This window comes from Squalius cephalus, assembly GCF_949319135.1.
Source record: "Squalius cephalus genome assembly, chromosome: 3".
NCBI lineage: Eukaryota > Metazoa > Chordata > Actinopteri > Cypriniformes > Leuciscidae > Squalius > Squalius cephalus.
The window spans coordinates 14,148,355-14,168,586 of record NC_137124.1 but is presented as its reverse complement, the minus strand read 5'-3'; the positions used below and the strand labels follow the sequence as shown (position 1 = coordinate 14,168,586).

Below are 20,232 nucleotides of genomic sequence, written 5' to 3'. Positions count from 1 at the left end.
TTTCATAAATGAATAATACCATGAGCAAATAAACTCACAAAGAGTAGCCTATGAAATGGTGTAGCACAGCATTTGTAGATTCATATCTCATAATGTATTTGAAATCATATGTATTTGTCCTTACAATATTATTACTCTCAGAAAAAAAGGTAGGCTACAAAAGCTGTCACTGGTGGTACCTTTTCAAAAGGCACAACTTTATACCTAAAGAGTGCGTATTAGTCCCTCAAAGGTACATATTGGTACCAAAAGTGTACATATTAGTACCTAAATGGTACATATTAGAACCCATTTGAAGGGTACTGTCGCATTGACAGCTTTTCTACCTTTTTTTCTCAGAGTATTTACCAAGCAAGCAAATCAGGAAACCATAGGTTACTAGGCTACTTTCCTTTTATGCACATTTAAGGAGTAAGGTGCTTAACATAGTAAAAAAAAAAACATTATTGGCTATAAAGTGGCAACGAATAGGCTATATTAAAATACATAACCAACATTTGGTCGTTGGAACGTCACAAAACAACGTCTACACAACCTACTTAATATTCATTAACTAACAATTCGCCATTGGACATAACTTTTGCCCAATGTCATTAATATTTAGAATGACAGGCTTCGCCATTGGAGGGATCCGAAGAAACGTCAGCACGGCGTGATTAATATTCATGAGGCTTCGTTCGCTTCAGCAGGATTCGTCATGTCCCAAAGCGGCAGGCTTGAGCTCGGCAGAGTGAGGATTCAGAAACACAGCCGAACATCACATCAAAAGATGAAAATGTAGACATTTATCAGAAGATGCGCACATCGGAGACATAACACACCATCAATCGATGACGATGGAAGACGGACTGGTGTCCGAAGACGATATATGTGAGTGTTAAAACAGTGAATTGAAATAGTGACAGTGTTGTAGTGCGGTACAGACAGAAACTGGGGCAAGTGAGAGAAATATAGGATATTTAATGGCAACAAATGTATAATCTCAATGTATGAGGAGGTGGCTTATCAAACCAACTGTGGCGACTAAATAGTTACTATTAAAAATGTTACTGTAGCCTAATAGACAAAAGAGACTCGTTTTGTAGGGCTAGGCTGATCTGCCCATTACAACCAGCTCTACTGATTATTTTTTAATAGTATTCACATGTAATATAAATATTTTGTGACCATATATTTTTAAAACCTTTACAATGACGGCACTCCCTGCTTGAGTTGTATCTATAGTTGAGTCATTCAATAAGCACATATCTCTACAATTATGTGTAACATTTTCAGTAATATAATTTATAATCTAGAAAGAGACAATATCTGGAAAAATAACAGAAACATGACATATGAATTTTGTTGATGCATCATGTATGTTGCTGATGTTTGTACTGTACCTGTATACACCATAAATAACTCCTGTCACCTTTCACTTTCATGTCTCTCTAGTGCTTTGCTCAGAGAAGGAGTTTCATGATGCTGCGAAGAGGAATGACACTGTCAGAATGCAGGAGCTGATAAGAAGAGGGGTGGACATCAAAGTCAAAAATAAGGTGAGATATAGCCAACACTGAACCAACAGAAACATACGTGAACATTGCAAATCTACAGGAACTGGTTGAGGACTGACACATGCACAGTTGGTTATGTACATTATTATATTAAACATTTAACTTCTAGTAAAAGATGTTTATAAATGCCCCAGGATGTGGCCAAATTTGTCAAAATAAAATAAGTTTGAAATAATACGTTCATACAAATGCTAAATAAACTATGATGTGTGCACTTCTGAACATGGTGACACAGCAAAGCACACTGAACAAACTGGACAGGAAGCTGTGTCAGAGGAAGTTATGTTGCCTTTCACCATGCCAATTTCTCTGCCTGGAATGTTTTGTTTTTCCCAGTTATACACCAGAGTGTCGGAAACACACATGTTGTGGTCCTCAGCACAGGATATGACCCTTATTTTACCCCAGACAACAGTATTATTTACCATCTTAAACCATGGCGAAGCATGGCTCGTGAGTCAGTGATTAATATGTGATTTTCATTTTACAGATGGACCGTAAGGCCCTGCACTGGGCAGCTGGAGCTGGCAGTGAACAGGCCCTGCGTCTACTGCTAGACCACGACATGGATGTGGATGATATGGACAGCGTACGTGTCAAATGCATTCTGTACGCTGCCAAACTGTAACAGGAAACATGTTCGAATTTAGTTACATTTTAGGCTGAATATTTTATAAAGTTTCATGTTTATTTACTGTATGAGCACAAATGAGAGAAATACTGCTCCACCTGGTAAATCTTTAATGGGCTGCTGTTCATTCACCATGTGGCCTGTATATTACTGGAGGCTATGTGCTTGTTACACCAACAACAATAGTTGAAGAGACAAAGAGTGACCCTGAAGTGCAAGGCAAAACATTTTTAGATAATTGATTAGTTTAGTGAGTGATGGGGATTTTATTTATTTTTTTATATAAAAAGACATTTCATTTTTAGATTATAATGTATATACAATGTAAAGTGAAAGCATATAGAAAGTGTTTAAATACTGTGACTGGTCAATGTTTTTATATAACTTTTATTTTAAGTACACATAAATAGTCCTCCTGAGGGACAATTATTTTTTATAGTAAAACTTGTCCATGTCCTAGGGCCTAGATCATAAAAATTGTGTGCAGAATAATTAAATTATTTTATAAAATTACACAGGGAATTAAAATGATCTGAAAAATGCAGTTTATAATAAAAATAAATTAGATCAATTATAGCATGTCACATCAACTGGCTAGTCTGTCAAAGCATTTTAGTGTCATTTCATATCCATATTCAACAAACACAGTGCTGTTCATAAAACTTTATCTGAATGGGATTATCATCAAATAATTCCAAGGTACAGTAAGCGATTACTGAGAAACGCTGTTGAAAGTGGATCGGACAGAGCACCACAAGACACTTGGAGCCAATCAGCAGTAGGGGGTGTGTCCACTCATGATGGGGGAAGAGAGAAAGTGAGCAAGAGGGAGATTTGAACTGAAGAAAGACTGTAGAAAGAGAGATGGCTGAGAGACATTACAAAAAAAGAAAAGGAATATCACTGGAAAAAGAAGGGTTATGATCAGGCAAAAGCTTTAGGACCCTCGTTAATGTTAGAAAAGCTTTCCAGCGCTGGAGAGACTGAAGTGGGATGGCCTGAAATCAGATGCAGAAGTTGCTTTGTTTCTGCTCCATACGTGAGAAACACTGATTTTGAGTCTGTGCTACTGGCAACTAACATCAAACTCTTGCTTGTGTATACTCTTGTGTACTGTATGTTAGTTTTTTGTTTGTTTTTCCTTGTCATTCGTTTATCATCTTCACTTTATTTTCGCAAAGCTTTATTTTGCTTCGCTTCTGCTATGATAAAGAGACATCCACTCTTGCATTGCGTGTTCGTGCATTTTGGGGGCTGAAACAATGAATGGAGGAGTGTGTTTGTTTTGGGTTGATTTCAAATATCAACAGTGTTTCTCAGATATCGCTTACTGCACCTTTATGGAAAATGGAAAAGTCCATTTAGGCTAGTGTTATTTTAGATTTTGTTCATTTTTATAGTTTTTGTTAATATTTCGAATTTAGATATTTTCTGCTTTTTTAAAGTTTTTGTAAATTTGTTGTTTTTTTCAAATGTGTTTTTTTTTTTAAATATGTCTTTATAGTTTTTATTCAATTTTAGTTTTGTTGTTTTAATATTTCAAGTTAAACTAAACTAAAATAAGTTATTTTATTTTTATTTTAGTTAATGTTATTTTTATTTCAAGTAATGGAAATGTTTTTTATGGTTTTAGTTTTAAGTTACAATAATAACCCTGCATTAGGCTTGTTCTTCAAAAGTCATGTGACTGTATAGACATTCTTAATCTTATTTGTTTTCCAGTTTGGTATGAATGCTCTGCTCTTGTCGGCGTGGTTTGGTCACCTGTCAATCCTAAAGATCCTTGTCTCAACCGGGGCGAAGCTCACCTCTGAAAACAAAGTAAGTAAATCCTTGACAAGTTTCAGATATCTTATATGAAGACAGTGGTAGCTTCTCACTCAATGTGCTCTGCTCACTCACCATAAAAATGGGATTGTACTGTGTACTGCCCTAGATACAAACTTCAACATCAATTTCAATGCATCTCAGTGACTGAACTGTCACATTTCTTTTGTCCTCAGAATGGCTTGAATCTTTTGCACTGTGCTGCCCAGAGGGGTCACATCAGTATTCTGGAGTATATCATGGAAGATCTGGAAAACGTGCAGCTTAATAAAACCGACAAGGTGAGAATCTTTTTTTCTCACAATACCCATGATCTTAAAGTGTAATGTCTTTTATTACAGAGATCTTATTCTTATATACTTACTTAACACACGGTGCTGTTGCGTGATCTACATACTCACACTTTCAGAGCCGTTTGCAATCACCAAATAGCTTACATTTATGCTAAGTAATTGCTTTGATGTAGTACTGCTCAGGCACTACTTCAGCTGGAACCGCACCATGTAAAGAGTTCACGCTAGGCGCATCCAAAATAGTATCTAAAGCTCTAGCACTCTTACTATCCTCAATTAAAGTTTGGATGCGTGCCTCTAATTCTGAAATCTTCTCTGTCAGCCTAACTGACTCCTTGCATTTATCACATATAAATCCTATATTGCCAACAGAGAAGGCTATGCTAAACATGTGACATGAAGTGCAGGTGACAATAACAGGACAAGACATTACTCACCGTGTTTGTTGACTGATTCTTACTCACCTGAGCAGCTTTTAATGAACTCAAAGGCGCGGGCGCGCGAGAGAAAAATAAACAAAAAAAAAATAGCTGAGCGCACGGGTGGCGCGTTAACAGGCTAGCAGTAGCGAATTACTAGCGTGTTGTGCTAGTAGTAACGGAAGCTAGCGATGTCAGGTTAATCTGAGATCGAATTTGTTTAATTGTGTTTATATCACACCTGTAATGGTGTGATAGATGGTGGGACTAAATATCCTCCACAACTGACTGCAAACTGGCATTCGGATCTGCCGCCATTTAGTTATCAACACCCAACTTCCAACAATCCAATCAATTTCCGAAAGACTAAATCAAGTCCTGCCCTACATTTTTTTTCTCATTCCAGAGACAGTTTTCCTAGGAAGAATGTAGGGAAGAAAAGACTATTGGGATTCCCTATTGGGAATATGGGGAAGAAAAGACTATTGCAGCTTCTATTTCATGGTAACTTTCAGTTGCTTTTACACTAGGGAATTTTTGTGGCTGTGGAAAGAGTTGACACAGTTTGTCATATTTTGATCACATAACATTTTGATCAGTTTTGCAAAAATGTTGGGTTTTTCTTCTAACATACTGCATTTGCAGACCCTTTAAAACAAAGATTTGCAGCATTCTCTGATCTATGTTGTAAGTGCTAAAAGTCTTTTGAGGCTCAGTTTTATGAATCGATTCAAGTCTTGAAAGTAGAAGAGAGCTGTGTTTCGTTTGAGAGTGATAATGACCTTGATGATTGCACAGTTCGTGCAAATATCAGTTAAACATTTTCGAGGAAGGACTTTGAGGAATTGACTCAAGGAAGAGTTTTGTTGACTTAAAAAGCATACAGTAAACAGGAACTTTCAAGCATCAATAAGGTAAAAGACTTCTTTTTTGTTTAATGTAATTCATAAATAGTATGACATGACAACATTTTATCCATTATGTGTGGATTTTTTGTTTGGATTGCTTATATCAAATTAATTCACTGATATTATTTTTCTCTGTCTCTATGGCTTTTGCTGCTCAATTCAGAGATGAGGAAAATAAATGAATCCTGCACAGTCAATATGGATTGTGGGACATTTATTATGAATGTCAATTGTGATGTCATGTTGTCTTTAAAAATAGATTTGAGTGTTTCCAGTTGTTATGAATTATGCTATTCATTACACACAAGTTTATGATGAGATTATGATGAAATTAAATAATACCAATATCAAATGATCAATATTCTGGAGTTTCATTGTGCTTTCTGTCAACGTTTTTATTAACCATTGAAATGTAATGTTAACAGCTGTAAAACATTTATGGAAAGTAGTGCATTATGTCCTTTCTAAAGTGTCTCCATCTGTTGTGTCAGTCAGGTAAGACGGCGTTTCATTTAGCCGCAGAGCATGGACACCTGGAGGTGGTGGAGTTTCTCATTGGTATGGGCTGTGCTCATGATCTCAAGGACAAGGTGAGGGACAGCAAGAGTCACAGATGCACAGACGCCCCTCAGTGTGTGCTAATTAGATTTTCTCTACTACTAAACTCAGAAAAAAAAGAAATGTCCCTTTTTCAGGTGACTGTATTTTAAAGATAATTTCGTAAAATCCAAATAAGCTCTACAGATCTTTACTGTAAAGGGTTGAAACAATGTTTTTCATGCTTCTTCAATGCACCATAAGCAATTATTGCACATGCATTGGTGGAACAGTTCTTTAAGTGTAACTTCTCCGATTTTTAACCCGCTTTGTATTGATATGTTGGTAGTATATGTAAATTAACAATGTTTACTCTTTCTCTGTGTTACCGGGGCCAAGAAATTCATGTTTATTTGTAAGCAAAAGTCCTCCAGATGGCGAAAAACACGTCATTCAGAGGACTTTTGACAGCTCCAGGGCTTTTCATTAAAACCACAGAGAGTACTTCTGCATTGTTGTATCCTCGCCCACGGACATTCACATTGACACAGGGTTATTAACAAATGAGCTATTGTAAGAGTAGGTTTATCACTGAAAATTGTATCGTACTTTGTCTGCTCTAAACAGCATTATGGTAAAAATGAAACAATATGGCATCAGCTTTCTTACCTGTATGCGACGGCATTTTGCTTCGGGTTGTTGGGTGGAACTGTTCCGTCAGTTCCACCCAACAACCCAAAGCAAAATGCCGTTGCATACAGGTAAGAAAGCTGATGCCATATTGTTTCATTTTTACCATAATGCTGTTTTATCCCCTCCATTTGGCGTAGTAGAAGTTTTTCCTACTAAAACAAGGCAGTATTTGACCCTTCGTGCTCAACATGTCCAGTGCATGCTTTTACTCTTGACAAGTAGCACTGATTAAAAAAAAATAAAAATAAATTCACCTTTCAACTGTACAGGCAAGTTTTATTGAAAGCCCATTTTGCCAGTGGTGAACCTGTATAAGACACTAACAGTTTACAGGTGGTAGACAATTAACGTCACAATTACAATAACTTAGGACACTAAAGAGACCTTTCTACTGACTCTGAAAACATCAGAAGAAGGATGCCTAGGATTCATAGAGCAATAAACTACAATGTCCATAAACTTCCAAGTTTACTCCATAAACTTGGAGTAACAGCAAGAACGGGCAAATCTGGCTCAGTCCATGAGGATGAGATGCACTTTTGCACTTAAAGCAGTTGGTGCCACACCAGATACTGGCTGCTACTTTTGATATTGACCCCCTCTTTGTTCAGGGACTAATTATTCCATTTCTGTTCGTCAAATGTCTGTGAAATTTGTTCAGTTTATGCCTCTGTTGTTGAATCTATGTTCATAGTCACACAAATATTTACATGTTAAGATCCCAGCAAGCAATAGCCGTCATTTCACCGTCTAGGTTAACTATAGACCCGATATAGTTTGGCTATGAGTAACCCACTTCTAGCCAAAATAACCTTGAATTTGGTTACATGTTGTTTTTGCCAAAATAACTTGCGAAATGTATTATATTCCATCATGTAAGCAAAGTAAATTGATAAGGTGTTTGGTTCCATTTCTTCACTCATTTTATTTCTTTGTTATCTAATTGATGACTAGTCTATTCTTGGGCTATGGTTTAGACGTCTATTACATTTTCACTGACAGCCCAAATTTTGCCTTGTTTTAGCATAGACGTCTGGGCTGTGTTTGGACAGCTATTAGACGTCTTTTACTTGCTGTTTTTTTTTTACTTTAAAAAAAACTTTTAAAAAAATTTAAGTAAAAAATTACTTGCTGGGGACATTTGCTGGAAATAAAAGACGTTTCTTTTTTGCTGAGTTTAGATGCAAAATGCCAAAGTAGAAACTGTAGACTTAAGTGGTGTGGCACTGTGTGTTGATATGAGGTCAAAGACATGTGCATTGTCATATGTTCATTAACTGCAGGAGGAGAACACCGCACTGCATTTGGCAGCTAAGCAAGGCCACAGCGACGTCCTACAGAAGATTATGGAGACCGGGGAGAACATTGATGAAAGAAACATTGTAAGCCTCTCTCCAATTGTAAGAGATTTTTTGGTTTAATGTCGTTTATTTGCTTCACATTGTCATCTTTTATCAGGATGGCATGACTGCTTTACATTTGGCATCTGAAGGGGGTCATCATGAGTGTATCAAACTGTTGCTGGAGGCTGGCTGCAATGTCAATGAACTTACTCATGTGAGTACAATGTTTTATATTATCAGCAGTCTTCATCATAACGAATGAGGTTTTCAATGTGCTATCAGTACAGCAAATTAATGGTAATGCTAATGTGCTGCTTCTAACAGAGCAACAGAACGGCTCTTCATCTGGTGGCCCAGCATGGCTCGGGTAGAGAGGTCAGACTGCTGGTACAGGCTGGGATCAGTCTGGATTCAGTAGACACTGTGAGTACTAAAAAACTTCAGTTGACATTCCAACACCACAACCTGCTTTTCAAGAAGTATAACATTTACTGTAGAGCAGGAGAGAATGTTTGTGGGCCAAATTCATTACGGTTAATTAAATTGATTCTTAGGGAATGCATGAACTGACAAAATGTATACCTTGAATGCAATGCAAGTCTAAGTCACTTTGGGTTAAGTATCTGTAGGATGCATAAATGATATAAATGCATTATGAACTTTTATTATGGATTCAGATCTTCTTGCCAACATTCTGTGTAAAATAACAGTTGATGATTCAAATACTGCTGACTTAAAAAGAATAAATCATAAAAATCACATTAATAAATGCCTTCCCTTTATATGCATAATTATAAAAGTATATAATATACAGCATATATATGTGCTCATCCAGAGCACATTCCATAATGCCCACATCCAGACAGTAGACGCTATCATCTTAGGGAAAAAATACAATAAAAAATTGACATGATCACGATGGGGAATTGTGCCGTGGAAATTGTGGTCAGCACTAATTTTGTGGGTGTATTTGCGAATTTATCTGATTTACATAATAAGTGAATCTGGTGCTAAAACGTCACAAATAAGTTATCACATGACTACAATTTTTTTTTTTTTATGTATACGCAGGTTACTTTTCTTGCTAAACAAGTGCGCACCTGAGTTGCTTTCACATTCATGTGAATCGATTCGCGCCACAGTTCAACCGAACCGAGTGCAACCGAACTCAGACCACCTCCTTCAGTTAGTCTCGGGTTCTGTACCCCTGTGCGCACCCGGGTCCACATGACAGCTTTCACATTAGCAGTTTTTTAAACCGTGCCCTGTTTCGAACTAAACTGCCAGTGTCAAAACGCCCTAAGATTCTGCTTTTACTACCCATTGATTGTACTTCATTATTCTATACCATATACCCTTCCAGCAACATACTTCAGCTCTACACCTGGCAGTTCTCAACAACTCCACAGGAATAGTGAAGGATCTTATCAATGCGGGATGCGACCTGGACATCTTTGACAATGTGAGTGTGGTTGAGTTTGAGTTTGAGTGTGGTTCATTTCACATTTACAAATGCAAACGGTGATGATTTCAGAGATTGTGAAAATGGCTCAACAATTGTTCCTCACAGCGGCTTCAAACTGCTTTGCACATAGCAGCAGAACACGGATGGTTAAACATCGCTGAGATGATCCTGATATCAGGAGTCAACCTCAATCTACTCGACAAGGTGCAGTTTCCAGTTAACATACATGGGTGTGGACGATAAATTTTCATATTGTAATACAATTCTGATCAAACAATTAAACAAAAGATGTTTACTTCAAATATTACAGCAGGGGAAGACATCACTTGATGTTGCAGCACGAGGCAATCATGTGAATGTTGTTGACATGATTATCAAAGCTGATAGATTTTACAAATGGGAAAAGGTATGTTCAATGTACATTAAGCTTCATTTAGTCTTATTTAATTGTTATCTATCATAATTAAAGATTGTGTGTTATTTTTTAATGTGTTAATTTGCCCTCCAGGAAAATGTGACAAGTGACTCTGACTCTCTGGTGGGAACAAGTCTCACCTTTAAGCAAGACCATCAACAGGAGACACAACATATCCGATCCGTCCTATGGAAACTTTCCTCCAAGTATCTCAAACCAGGCGAGTGGAAAACACTGGCTCGGCACTGGAAGTTCTCTGAAGCGCATATTCGAGCCATAGAGCACCAGTGGACAGGTACACCATCTAATGCTGTGATCTGCTGCCGATATATAAATTAAAGCTTTTATTCAGCAAGGGTGCTTTAAAGATTTCGATTTCAAATAAAGTATACTCAAATCATCATGAAAAAAGTATCACGGTTTCTACAAAAATATTAAGCAGCACAAATGTTTGCAACGTTGATAATAATAAGAAATGTTTCTAGAGAACCAAATCAGCATATTAGAATGATTTCTGAAGAATCATGTGACACTGAAGACTGGAGTAAACAATAAATCAAATAATTGCACCCTTGGTGAGCATTAGAGACTAATTTCAAAATAAGATCGATCCCAACACTTTTAAATTAAATGTTTTTTTTGGTACAAAAATGTGATTCAAATTTCAAAAAATTATGAAATGTCACAACATAACAGGATTGAAAAGAAAGTTACAATCAAAGGTAAATTGTGCATATTCCCAGATAATGCATACAAATAGTTTCCTGAAATATTTTAATTAGAAAATAAGCACAAAAATTCAAAATGTATCTAAATATGTGAGGTCTGGAATCTTAGATAGATATTGCTTGGAAGTCTTCCTCACCACTACAACTCAGACTAAATGGATTACTGAAAGTTACACTAGCCTTTAATTTGCATCATTTTCCCAGATGTAGTGCATTGTTCAAGGATCATAGAGCAGGCAGCCCAAATGTGTTCAATCTGCCATAGTGATGACAAGCTCTGAACTTTAAAAGGTACAAAGAGCCACAAGGAGCACGGGCACAGAATGCTGCTCATCTGGCTGCACGGTGTGATCACCGCTGGACAAAACCCCATCAAGGGCTTGTACGAAGGACTGATCGGAATCTCAAGGATCGACCTGGCAGGTGAATTCATCATTACAGTTCATGTGTAAATGATCTGTTCCTAAACCCTCCTAATGCATCATATGTGCATTATTTCAGGCTCAATTGCATGTCTTTTTGGAAGGCAATCCTAGAGTTCGATTTTAACCCCCTCGCTTTTTTCTTATCAGTGCAAAAGACTCAAATAACTGTAGATTTTTGTCATACAGAGTAGTGTTATACATCATCCGAAACTGTTAAGTGTCTACTTTTATTTGTGTGCATACAATAATAACAAAATGTTGTGCTTTTTGCAAAATAACAAAATCAAACAGGATGGGCATTCTGTCGTCTCTCTCAGTGAGGTCTATTCTGAAACGCTTCTGAAAATGAACCGAAACTCAGCGAATACTTGCCACACAGACATGAAAGATATGTCAGTACAGTACATTTATAAAGTGGGTTTCCAGTTGGGTTAGATGTTTGATTTTAAACAAAATCTGTCTCATTTGTAGCTTATTTTGACCAAGAACTGACAACTTAAAATATAGAAAATATTAGGAAAAAATATAGGAAAATATAGACATATTAGGACCAACCAATGTTTTACATGCCATTTTGACTAGGATTACACCTTAGAAGATTGTAGGCAGAGAAGAAACTCTCTGGGTTTTGTAACTTATTAGTACTTATTAGTATTTTTAGAAGTTTCATTATCTTTCACCTTCCCTCATTTATAACTTTCTTTTCTTCCATAAAGAAAGCATGCGACAGCAGGCAAATGCGGATCCGTCTTCTGCTAAAAAATGCACTGCAATGTGATGGGAGATTCATAGAGATCAGTCTGGATTGAGCGCAGACCAACCAGAAGATTGCTTTTGAAACACAGAGAACTGAAGAACCACAAACACTACCTAAAATACAACCTCAGTGATGTGACTTAGAAGAAAACATTGTGTGTTCACAACGAGAGCAAACATTCACAGCTAACCAGACTTTGGATTGAAACTATACGTTTCTGTGGATCCAGATTCGTTATTTTAGGAGCATAGGTAGATATTGTTTCTTTTCTTTGTCGAAAAATTCACAAAGCAATAACATGTCAACTTTTTGGTCATGCTGAAAGAATTTTTTATGAATTTCAGAAGAATATCTGATTCAGTCTGCATGTCTTTCTGTCCTTTATTTATTTGTAATGCAGTTTTTCTGCTAAAATTGTTATTTTTAAGAATAGAAGCAAAACTAATGCTAAACACAGCTGCATTACCCAGGATACTGAGAAACACATATTTATGTGTGTTTAAATGTGTCTAATGTTTGAGTCCCTCCTGACTGAACAACCTGCTGATTATTATGGGATTCGCCAGACTGAAAGCCCGAACTTTTGGTTATTGTGCAAATGTTGTTATATGATTGTGGGAAAAAAGAGAGAAGACTGTGGTATGAAATTAAGAGAATAAACCACCACAGTATTTTATGCAGATTATAGCTTGGTTAACAATACTGATATCATTCTCATTTTGATATCCATTCACTAAGCCCTATTTGTAGCGTGCCTACCATCCAATAAGCTTTGTTTTGTTAATTTCATACGAAACAAAGTTTTAGCTTTCAAATTATATCAATTTTATTATGAAATTCATGCAATAGATACCGTTTGGCACTCTTAAATGAGCCATGACAGATTGCTGAAGGGATGAACCGATCATCAGTAGGTACGTTAAAATATACAGTACAACTTACTGAAATATATATGTCTCATGTAATCAGTGTTTCAAAAGCGGAAAGACGGAAAACTTTCAATATTATAGTAATACCAAATGACAGGGTTCCCTGTATAGTTTTTACAGCATTACTTGAGAGGGATTTTTTCCTTGAGAAAAAATTACATAGGCTACTGTACCCTATATCCAAAGCTATATTGAATCGAGATTGAAAATGAATCGAATCTCAAACCTGGAAATTAGAATCAAAATTTATCGTGAATCATGGAATTTGTGTCAATACCAGCCCAAATGCAGATGTATTTAATTATTCATAATTTCTGGATATGTTCAGCCTGCCTAAGCAAGATATATGTAAATGTTGGTTGTAATGTTTAACAAGACATAATCTTACTGAAACTGTTTGATTTGTAAGTGGACTTGTTTTAAAGTATTGGCAGAGTCACAGTATGCAGCATGACCAGCAATGTTGTTGTTTGTTTGTTTTTTAATTAAAATAAATTGTAAATTGCACTTAAAACTATATCCAGATATCTTTGTTGTAGCTATAATGACTTTTGTAAGCGTTTTACTGGATTGTGACTGAACAGGAAATTCAGTGCTGAACTGAAACAAGTCTTGTTAAAAGTTAATATTGACACATGAAAATGTTTTTGAAGTAAGTTGCAAATTGGCAGACACCTGTGGTTCTCAGATAGTAACCACACAACACGTACAAATTTCATTATGTACACAAACCCAAATGATAGGTGTTGTGACGCCACCTAGTAAAGTGCATCACTGTTCTCAGTTTTAAAAGAAGCTGCGCTGTTCTCATCCAGTCTACTATCAACAGCAACCATATTTGAGGAACATTCAGCTCTTTTCTTTTGGAATGATGTTGCAAACTGTCCAAGCAACTGGCTCATTAAACAAATATCTGTGTTCCTTTATTTTTGTTGATAGAAGGTTTTCTCCAACAAAGTATTAGTGGTGTTGCCAAGGCATTGCTCATTATTAGGGGTTTGAACAAACTCTTAATCATGAGTATTAAACTTGCTAAGGTGTCTATAACATATTAAAGACAGCATGAAACGGAAGTTGCGATTGTCTTTTCTTCCCTATTGTGATGTATATCAGAGTAAAAAGGCTTCTTGAACAAGAAAAAATGAAGGGCAGGACTTGATTTTGTCCATGGGGAGATGATTGGTTGTGGTTTGCTATTGGTGGATGTCATGTGAGTGACAGGTTGTCCCGCCCTCACGCCAGTAAACACGTCATCACAGAAGAGAAGAGATGACGCTGCAAAAGGGAGAAGTTATTTTGATTAAAGATTATGAAGGAACATGAATTTTAAAAAATTGTATGCATGGATGAATCATTTATAATAAACAATGAAATTTTCATTTAAAAAAAAAAAGAATTATTCACTTTGATTTCATGCCGACTTTAATGTGCTGGCTTTTTCCAAAAAATATTGTGACGTATTAGATCATAATATCATGGTACTCAATGAATACTATACATATACCAGGGTATTCAGATGATACTGGTCCAAAAAAAAAAAAAATTATTTGCATGCCATACAATCCCAATTCATTGATCTGTGATTCTTATGTAAATACTGTATAGCCGTAACAGTGTTTGAATTGTATGGTAATGCTTTAGTGGTTCATTTAACTGTAGACTTGTATTTACAAATGCTCCTTCTCAACAGGGAAAGAAAATACTAATAAACATAAGGTCAAATTATTACATTACAAACAAGGCAGAAAAGGCAGATTTGCACCCAATACAGAATTATTATTAGAAAGAAAAAAAAGTATGAGTTTAGCAAATGCAAAACTTGTAACTGAATTACAGTCATTTAAATTAGTTGTAAATCTACAACAATTATCAATATCTGGCTTTTGTGGTTAAACGGCTTTATTTTAAGTAAATAATGACACATTTTCATTTGTTTCTAAATCAAGGACTCCTCATAGGTAATTTGGAAAAAGTGAAAGATTTATACAATCTTGTGTTGAAATTAGTTTCATTTTATATCAGTGCATGACTCAAATAAACAACAGAAATAATAATGCTGACAACATTCATACAAAAAAAACAAATGCAAAACAGAAAATAACACCAACATACAAAAGGCAGAAAATTAAATTCAAGGAGTTAAAAGTGCTTTTTATGTATATTGTGTAAGGCAACCGGGTCAAAATACGGCATTATATGAAAATCCTAACTATGTAATCAATTTCACTTATTTACAGTCATAATATTATATCAAAATATTGTTTATTTTCCATAAAGTAAAAATAGGCTCTATAAAGTCCATTCACATTTAACTGACTTAAAGGTATAGAAAAACAGAATACCGAAACGTGATCTCTAAATGTTGTGTAGCTGAATCAGGTCAAACTCCTGATTCATCTATTCATCATTCAGAGAATGTTTGCATGAAGCCTCTATGATTCATCATCACTCTCACTGTTGTTGCTCAGATTTGTCCTTTGCACCTCCAGCTCCTCTGCGCTGACCATCTCTGGACTGATGGCGGCGTACCGTGTCCCATGAAACTGGCGCAGGTGTATCTACAGATTAAAACCAGAGTAACAGTGCAAATTAAGCACCTGAAATCATAACAACACCAGGGGCCCTATTTTAACAATCTAAGCACATGGTCTAAAGCGCATGTGTCCAATCCACTTTTGCTAGTTTAACGACAGGAAATATGGTCTAAAAGGGTTGTCCCTACTCTCTTAATGGGTAATGTGTGTGTTTTGGGTGTAACGTGCAATAAACCAATCAGAGTCTCATCTCCCATTCCCTTTAAAAGCCAGTTGCGCTCGCGCCATGGCGGATTCGCTATTCACATGGCGGAATTTACAAGCGGAAAAACTGAACGAGTCTCCAGAGGGGAAAAGGGTCTGCTCGTGCGTGAGGTTAAAGCGAGCAAGACCATCTACGGGACAAGCCGGATTCCACCATATCTTTATGTACACAATAATAATCTTTTACATTGTAATCCTTTTATTTTTAATATTTGGCATGTTTGTGTGCTGCTGCATGTGTGTGTGTAATAAGCAGAATGTATGCGCGTTGTGGACCCGCCTATAGGATAATGCGCCCTTTAAACAACAAAAATAAAAAAATACTGCGCCATTGACTTTAGACCAGGTTTTAGTTGGTCAATGGCCCAGTCTATTTCAGTTGCCTCAAAATAGCAACGCGCCAACAATGCGCCTGAACACACCTCGTTTTCAGACCAGCACGCCCAGGGGCGCACAAATAGGTGCAGATGCATTTGCTATTTAAACAACGTGGCTCAGGACATGAAAATGATAACTGCGTCGGGCTGAAACAAGCAAAAAACACTTGCGTTGTGTCTGGCGCCGCATTGCAACGGGTGTATGATGGGGCTCTAGGGCTATGTGTGTCGTTTTTATTGCTACTCAATAAAAATTTTAAGCTTAAGTATCATAAAAGTGCTCCATATGTTTTCAAAACAGACTGAGATTTATGTTGTTATTCACTAGCTTTGTTTCCATCCAAAGTTGCAAATTTAACTAATGTGCAAAACTGGATTATCGCATAAAACATCTGCAAATAAAGCAACATTTCCATCCCGTGTTCAAGAGAACAAAATAGTCACTTCCTGAGAAATTGGCACGATATCTGTAATAAAAACAGAAGTTGCTGGAATGTGGAAAGCCACTGTGGCAATTTTTTCCAACATCATGAATGACTTTCGCCTCAGAGCGCACAGATGAAATGCAATAAACGCTGTCTTGTTATCTTGCGTTCGGAGGCGAATGACTGGTGTTTGAGAACGCAATCGTGTGGGACAGTTCTGGAAGGTCATTACACCAAATCATTCGGATGACAGACTTTGGCTCAGGCATTTCAGAATGATCAAACCAAAATTTAAGATGATGTGCAATGAAATTGGTCCACTAATCTAATCCCGTCCAGTCCAATCACATCCTCTGTTGAGGAAATTCACATGAGTTTTTTGCAACACATCGAGGGATTTATTCAGCAAATGTGTTTCCATTGTAGTTTATGCATGTCTTCTTATTGGATCCAGCTTTTTTTTTAAAGCAATAATCCAAAATTTGCATAAAAATAGGTGGATGGAAACAAAGCTACTGATAATCTTCCCCTCCAGTAAGACATTGACTGCTCCAACCAGATCATTAAGTTGTGAGTTTTTAAATTCGAGAATGAATCATTTAGACCAGCTTTCTGAATTCGATGAAAAAGAATGATTTGTTCAAGATTGGACATTGTGATTGATCAAGGACAGCTAGGACTTCAATAACTGTCTGTTTCTCACACAAAGCTATCATGTGGCTAAGATTCAGAAACAAATCCGACTACTTTACAGGGTTTTTGCTTCTTTTTTGAAGCTTCAAATTTTCTTCATACATGTTCCACAGAAGAAAGAAAGAAAATCATTGGGGTTTGGAACAACACCAGGGTGAGTAAATAATTAAACTTAAAATTTAGGTTGAAATGTTCCTTTAAACAGCTTGAAACAGTGGACTCACTTGTATGTACAGGTTAACTTCTGCACTTCTGCAGAGATAAGGGAAGTTTCCGCCTGTTTTGAGATGAGCTCTTCTAGCATTTGGGTACAGCTTATACATCTCTTCCTTTGCCTCATGTGACAGGGCGCTCTGATCAAAAACCTAAGAGAAAAGGAGGTCAAAATCATTTAAACTGTTTTTAACAGTTGTTTTCTAGCCTATTTATAAAAAAAAGACCTACATCCATTATGGTGACAGCAACATCCTTTATCTTGTGAGGTTCCACGTAGGAGTTTTGGCAATTCAGTGTGAGTCGAGAAGCCAGTTCACTCTGGTTCAAGCTTTCCAGCTGAAACACAAATAAACAAAGCACACTTTGTTGATAAATGAGCAAAGAGTGAGACAAATTTACCTTCACAGAAGTTCACACATCAGTATAAGATCTATTACTAACTACATCAATCCAGCTCAAGCACAAGAACTAGATTTGGCTTGATTTAACTACCCAATAAAATATTTCAGTACAATGAATGTTAGCACATTTACATGTTTAACAAAATCTGGGTAGTTTTTCATGTTAAACGTCCTTATGGCAAAAAATTAACATTGATATTTTTAGGAATTTTTCTGTGGCCATTTTTTAATGGAGGTGGGTCAAAAGTTGTAGAATCACACATAGTTACACTAATAAAGTATGTCATCAAAACTTCCAAAACAGTCAGTATGGTAGAAGAACTCACTCTGTCAACCATAAAGTCGATTGCATCGGCCATTTTTGGGTCCACGGGTCCTTTGGCAAAGTTACCAAGCACAATCTTTTTGAGCATGAACGCAGGCATCAACCAGAAACTAGAAAAGAAAGAGAATGAGGAAAAAGTCCACAAGGATGGAGACATTACCACTGGGAAAGTTATCAGTATTCTGTAAGTCTTTACCTGTTTGCTGTCCATGTCTGGTTGAAGATCGATGTGTCACTAAATGAGTTGCACAGGACTAGAGAGTGAACTCTGGGAGATTTATGTGTGACTTCGGCAAATTTCTGAGCCAGGAATCCACCCAGAGATGCACCGAACAAGTGCACCTGCACAAAGACAGAAAAACAGGTTGTGAAAGAGAGTTGTGATTTCCCATCTTGCATGTATAAAATAATCAATTTCCCATACCTTGTCAAGTTGTAAGTGGTCTAAAAGCTTCCTAAATCCATCACAAAATTCCAGCAGATCCCAATAGACAGGATACTGGAGCTGTGTAAAGCAATATCAAGTTACGTAAGAACAAAAGCAATAATGTCAGAAGAGCAGCACAAGGGCATGTTGGTTACATAAATTACCATGTTGGAAATCGCAAGCAACCGAATAAACCCTATTAATTAACAAATATATTTTATCGCAGCCAGGTCTCTCTCTAGTTGATGTGCGAGAGAACATACCGAAATGACACGGTAGCCCCATCCGGAGAGAGCCAGAACCTGCTGGAAGAAAACCTCTGCGGTGCCGCTCACGGGTGGGAGGAAGATGATGGGACATCTGATATTTTTTGGCCCAGCATCATACAACGACCAGACTTTACTGTCATCATCATCCACAATTATCTAAAGACACAAAGGCAGAAATTCTCACAAATGAGCTACATTAGTATCATATATGACAGAGAAAAAAATACATAATTTACATTTGGTACAGCAGTTCTATGATTTGTTTTTTTTCTCGTTTTAATTCTACTTTCTTACATGAAAATAACAATGACAAATGACAGTTAGCATCCTGTTTTCTGCCTTAATTCAAATTTAAAAAGATGAGATAGATAGATAGATAGATAGACTTACTCTTTTCAGAGGTACAGTGCTTCTGAACCAGTTATAATCAGGAGATACTCTTATCTCCTCCATTGCTGAAATGTAAATTAAATGTTTGATTAAATAAGTGCAAGCCTCTCAGAATAACTGACATGATCAACACAATACTTGTAATTTAGATGAAAAGAAGAGGTATTCAGTGAAATTTCATTTCATGTAAAAAAAAGAAAAGAAAAAAGTATTGATTTTACACCCCTTTCATGTATTTCAACATAGAAAACATGTGACTAGAGTACAAAATGGTCTAGTGAGTTAATGCGACAACTGAACATACATACACAATTCCCGCAATTATAACACAATATAAAAAGGACGGTATCTCTAAAATAATCGTTATATTCAGGAGACCATTTCGAGCAATAGATGAGAAAATGTTACCGTGTCGATTCATGAAATAAATCACCTTTTAATGCCTTTCATCCACAGGTTTGAAAAAACATTGTATCCTTTCGCTACATCACATGACAGCAGCTTCCGCAGCCAGAAGCAAACGATTGACTACACACGATCACACCAGCCAATCAGCGACTGCTAACTGCGCGCATGCGCATTGGAGAGCGCTATTAAAGGGGTAGTTCACCCAAAAATAACAGAAAAAAAAAATCTGTCATCTTTGATTCACTTTCGTGTTGTTTAAAAAAAAAAAAAAAAACCTTTATCTGGTAATATTTAAATGCTATGTAGATTGGAAAGTTTAATTTATTTTTAGTAATTGTGTTCATCTTGAATAAGATAATAGCAGGTGTGCAATCACACGTACACGTTGTACTTTTCTCTGTAACGTTATACTCTGTACAGTTGTTACAGGACAGTTATTTATGTATGTCTGTGTGTATTGGACCGGTGCGCAGTGTCATAATTCAGTGTTACATATTGATTCGATTGATTCATCGATTCATTTGATTCACTGGTGACGCAATTTATTCATTGACTAGCGATTCACTGACCCGTTTGT

The 20,232-nt window shown here is 36.6% G+C and overlaps 2 protein-coding genes across 6 annotated transcripts; one reads left to right on the top strand and one right to left on the bottom strand.

The window, feature by feature from the left end:
* The first annotated feature begins 679 nt into the window (after window positions 1-679).
* On the top strand, window positions 680-13,436 carry ankdd1a (ankyrin repeat and death domain containing 1A). Of its 2 annotated transcripts, none has more exons than XM_079867262.1 (15): window positions 680-870; window positions 1,435-1,538; window positions 2,047-2,145; window positions 3,910-4,008; window positions 4,191-4,295; window positions 6,126-6,224; window positions 8,148-8,246; window positions 8,323-8,421; window positions 8,532-8,630; window positions 9,571-9,669; window positions 9,778-9,876; window positions 9,983-10,078; window positions 10,181-10,382; window positions 11,107-11,238; window positions 11,957-12,033. In XM_079867262.1, the coding sequence occupies exons 1-15, from the start codon at window positions 831-833 to the stop codon at window positions 12,016-12,018; spliced, it is 1,533 nt and encodes a 510-aa protein (XP_079723388.1). In that variant the 5' UTR covers window positions 680-830; the 3' UTR covers window positions 12,019-12,033. The 2 variants fall into 2 exon arrangements, with proteins under 2 accessions (XP_079723388.1, XP_079723387.1); XM_079867261.1 differs by having other exon boundaries at window positions 688-870; window positions 11,961-13,436.
* Window positions 12,803-19,807, bottom strand: spg21 (SPG21 abhydrolase domain containing, maspardin). Of its 4 annotated transcripts, none has more exons than XM_079867264.1 (10): window positions 19,681-19,807; window positions 19,248-19,312; window positions 18,852-19,013; window positions 18,586-18,666; window positions 18,358-18,503; window positions 18,163-18,271; window positions 17,664-17,771; window positions 17,444-17,584; window positions 15,382-15,484; window positions 12,803-14,201 (listed from the first exon to the last, which is right to left on the bottom strand). In XM_079867264.1, the coding sequence occupies exons 2-10, from the start codon at window positions 19,308-19,310 to the stop codon at window positions 13,978-13,980; spliced, it is 1,137 nt and encodes a 378-aa protein (XP_079723390.1). In that variant the 5' UTR covers window positions 19,311-19,312; window positions 19,681-19,807; the 3' UTR covers window positions 12,803-13,977. The 4 variants fall into 4 exon arrangements, with proteins under 4 accessions (XP_079723390.1, XP_079723389.1, XP_079723392.1 ...); XM_079867263.1 differs by having other exon boundaries at window positions 13,833-14,201; window positions 19,656-19,746; XM_079867266.1 differs by lacking the exon at window positions 12,803-14,201 and having other exon boundaries at window positions 14,328-15,484; window positions 19,681-19,806.
* Between the last annotated feature and the right edge of the window lie 425 nt (window positions 19,808-20,232).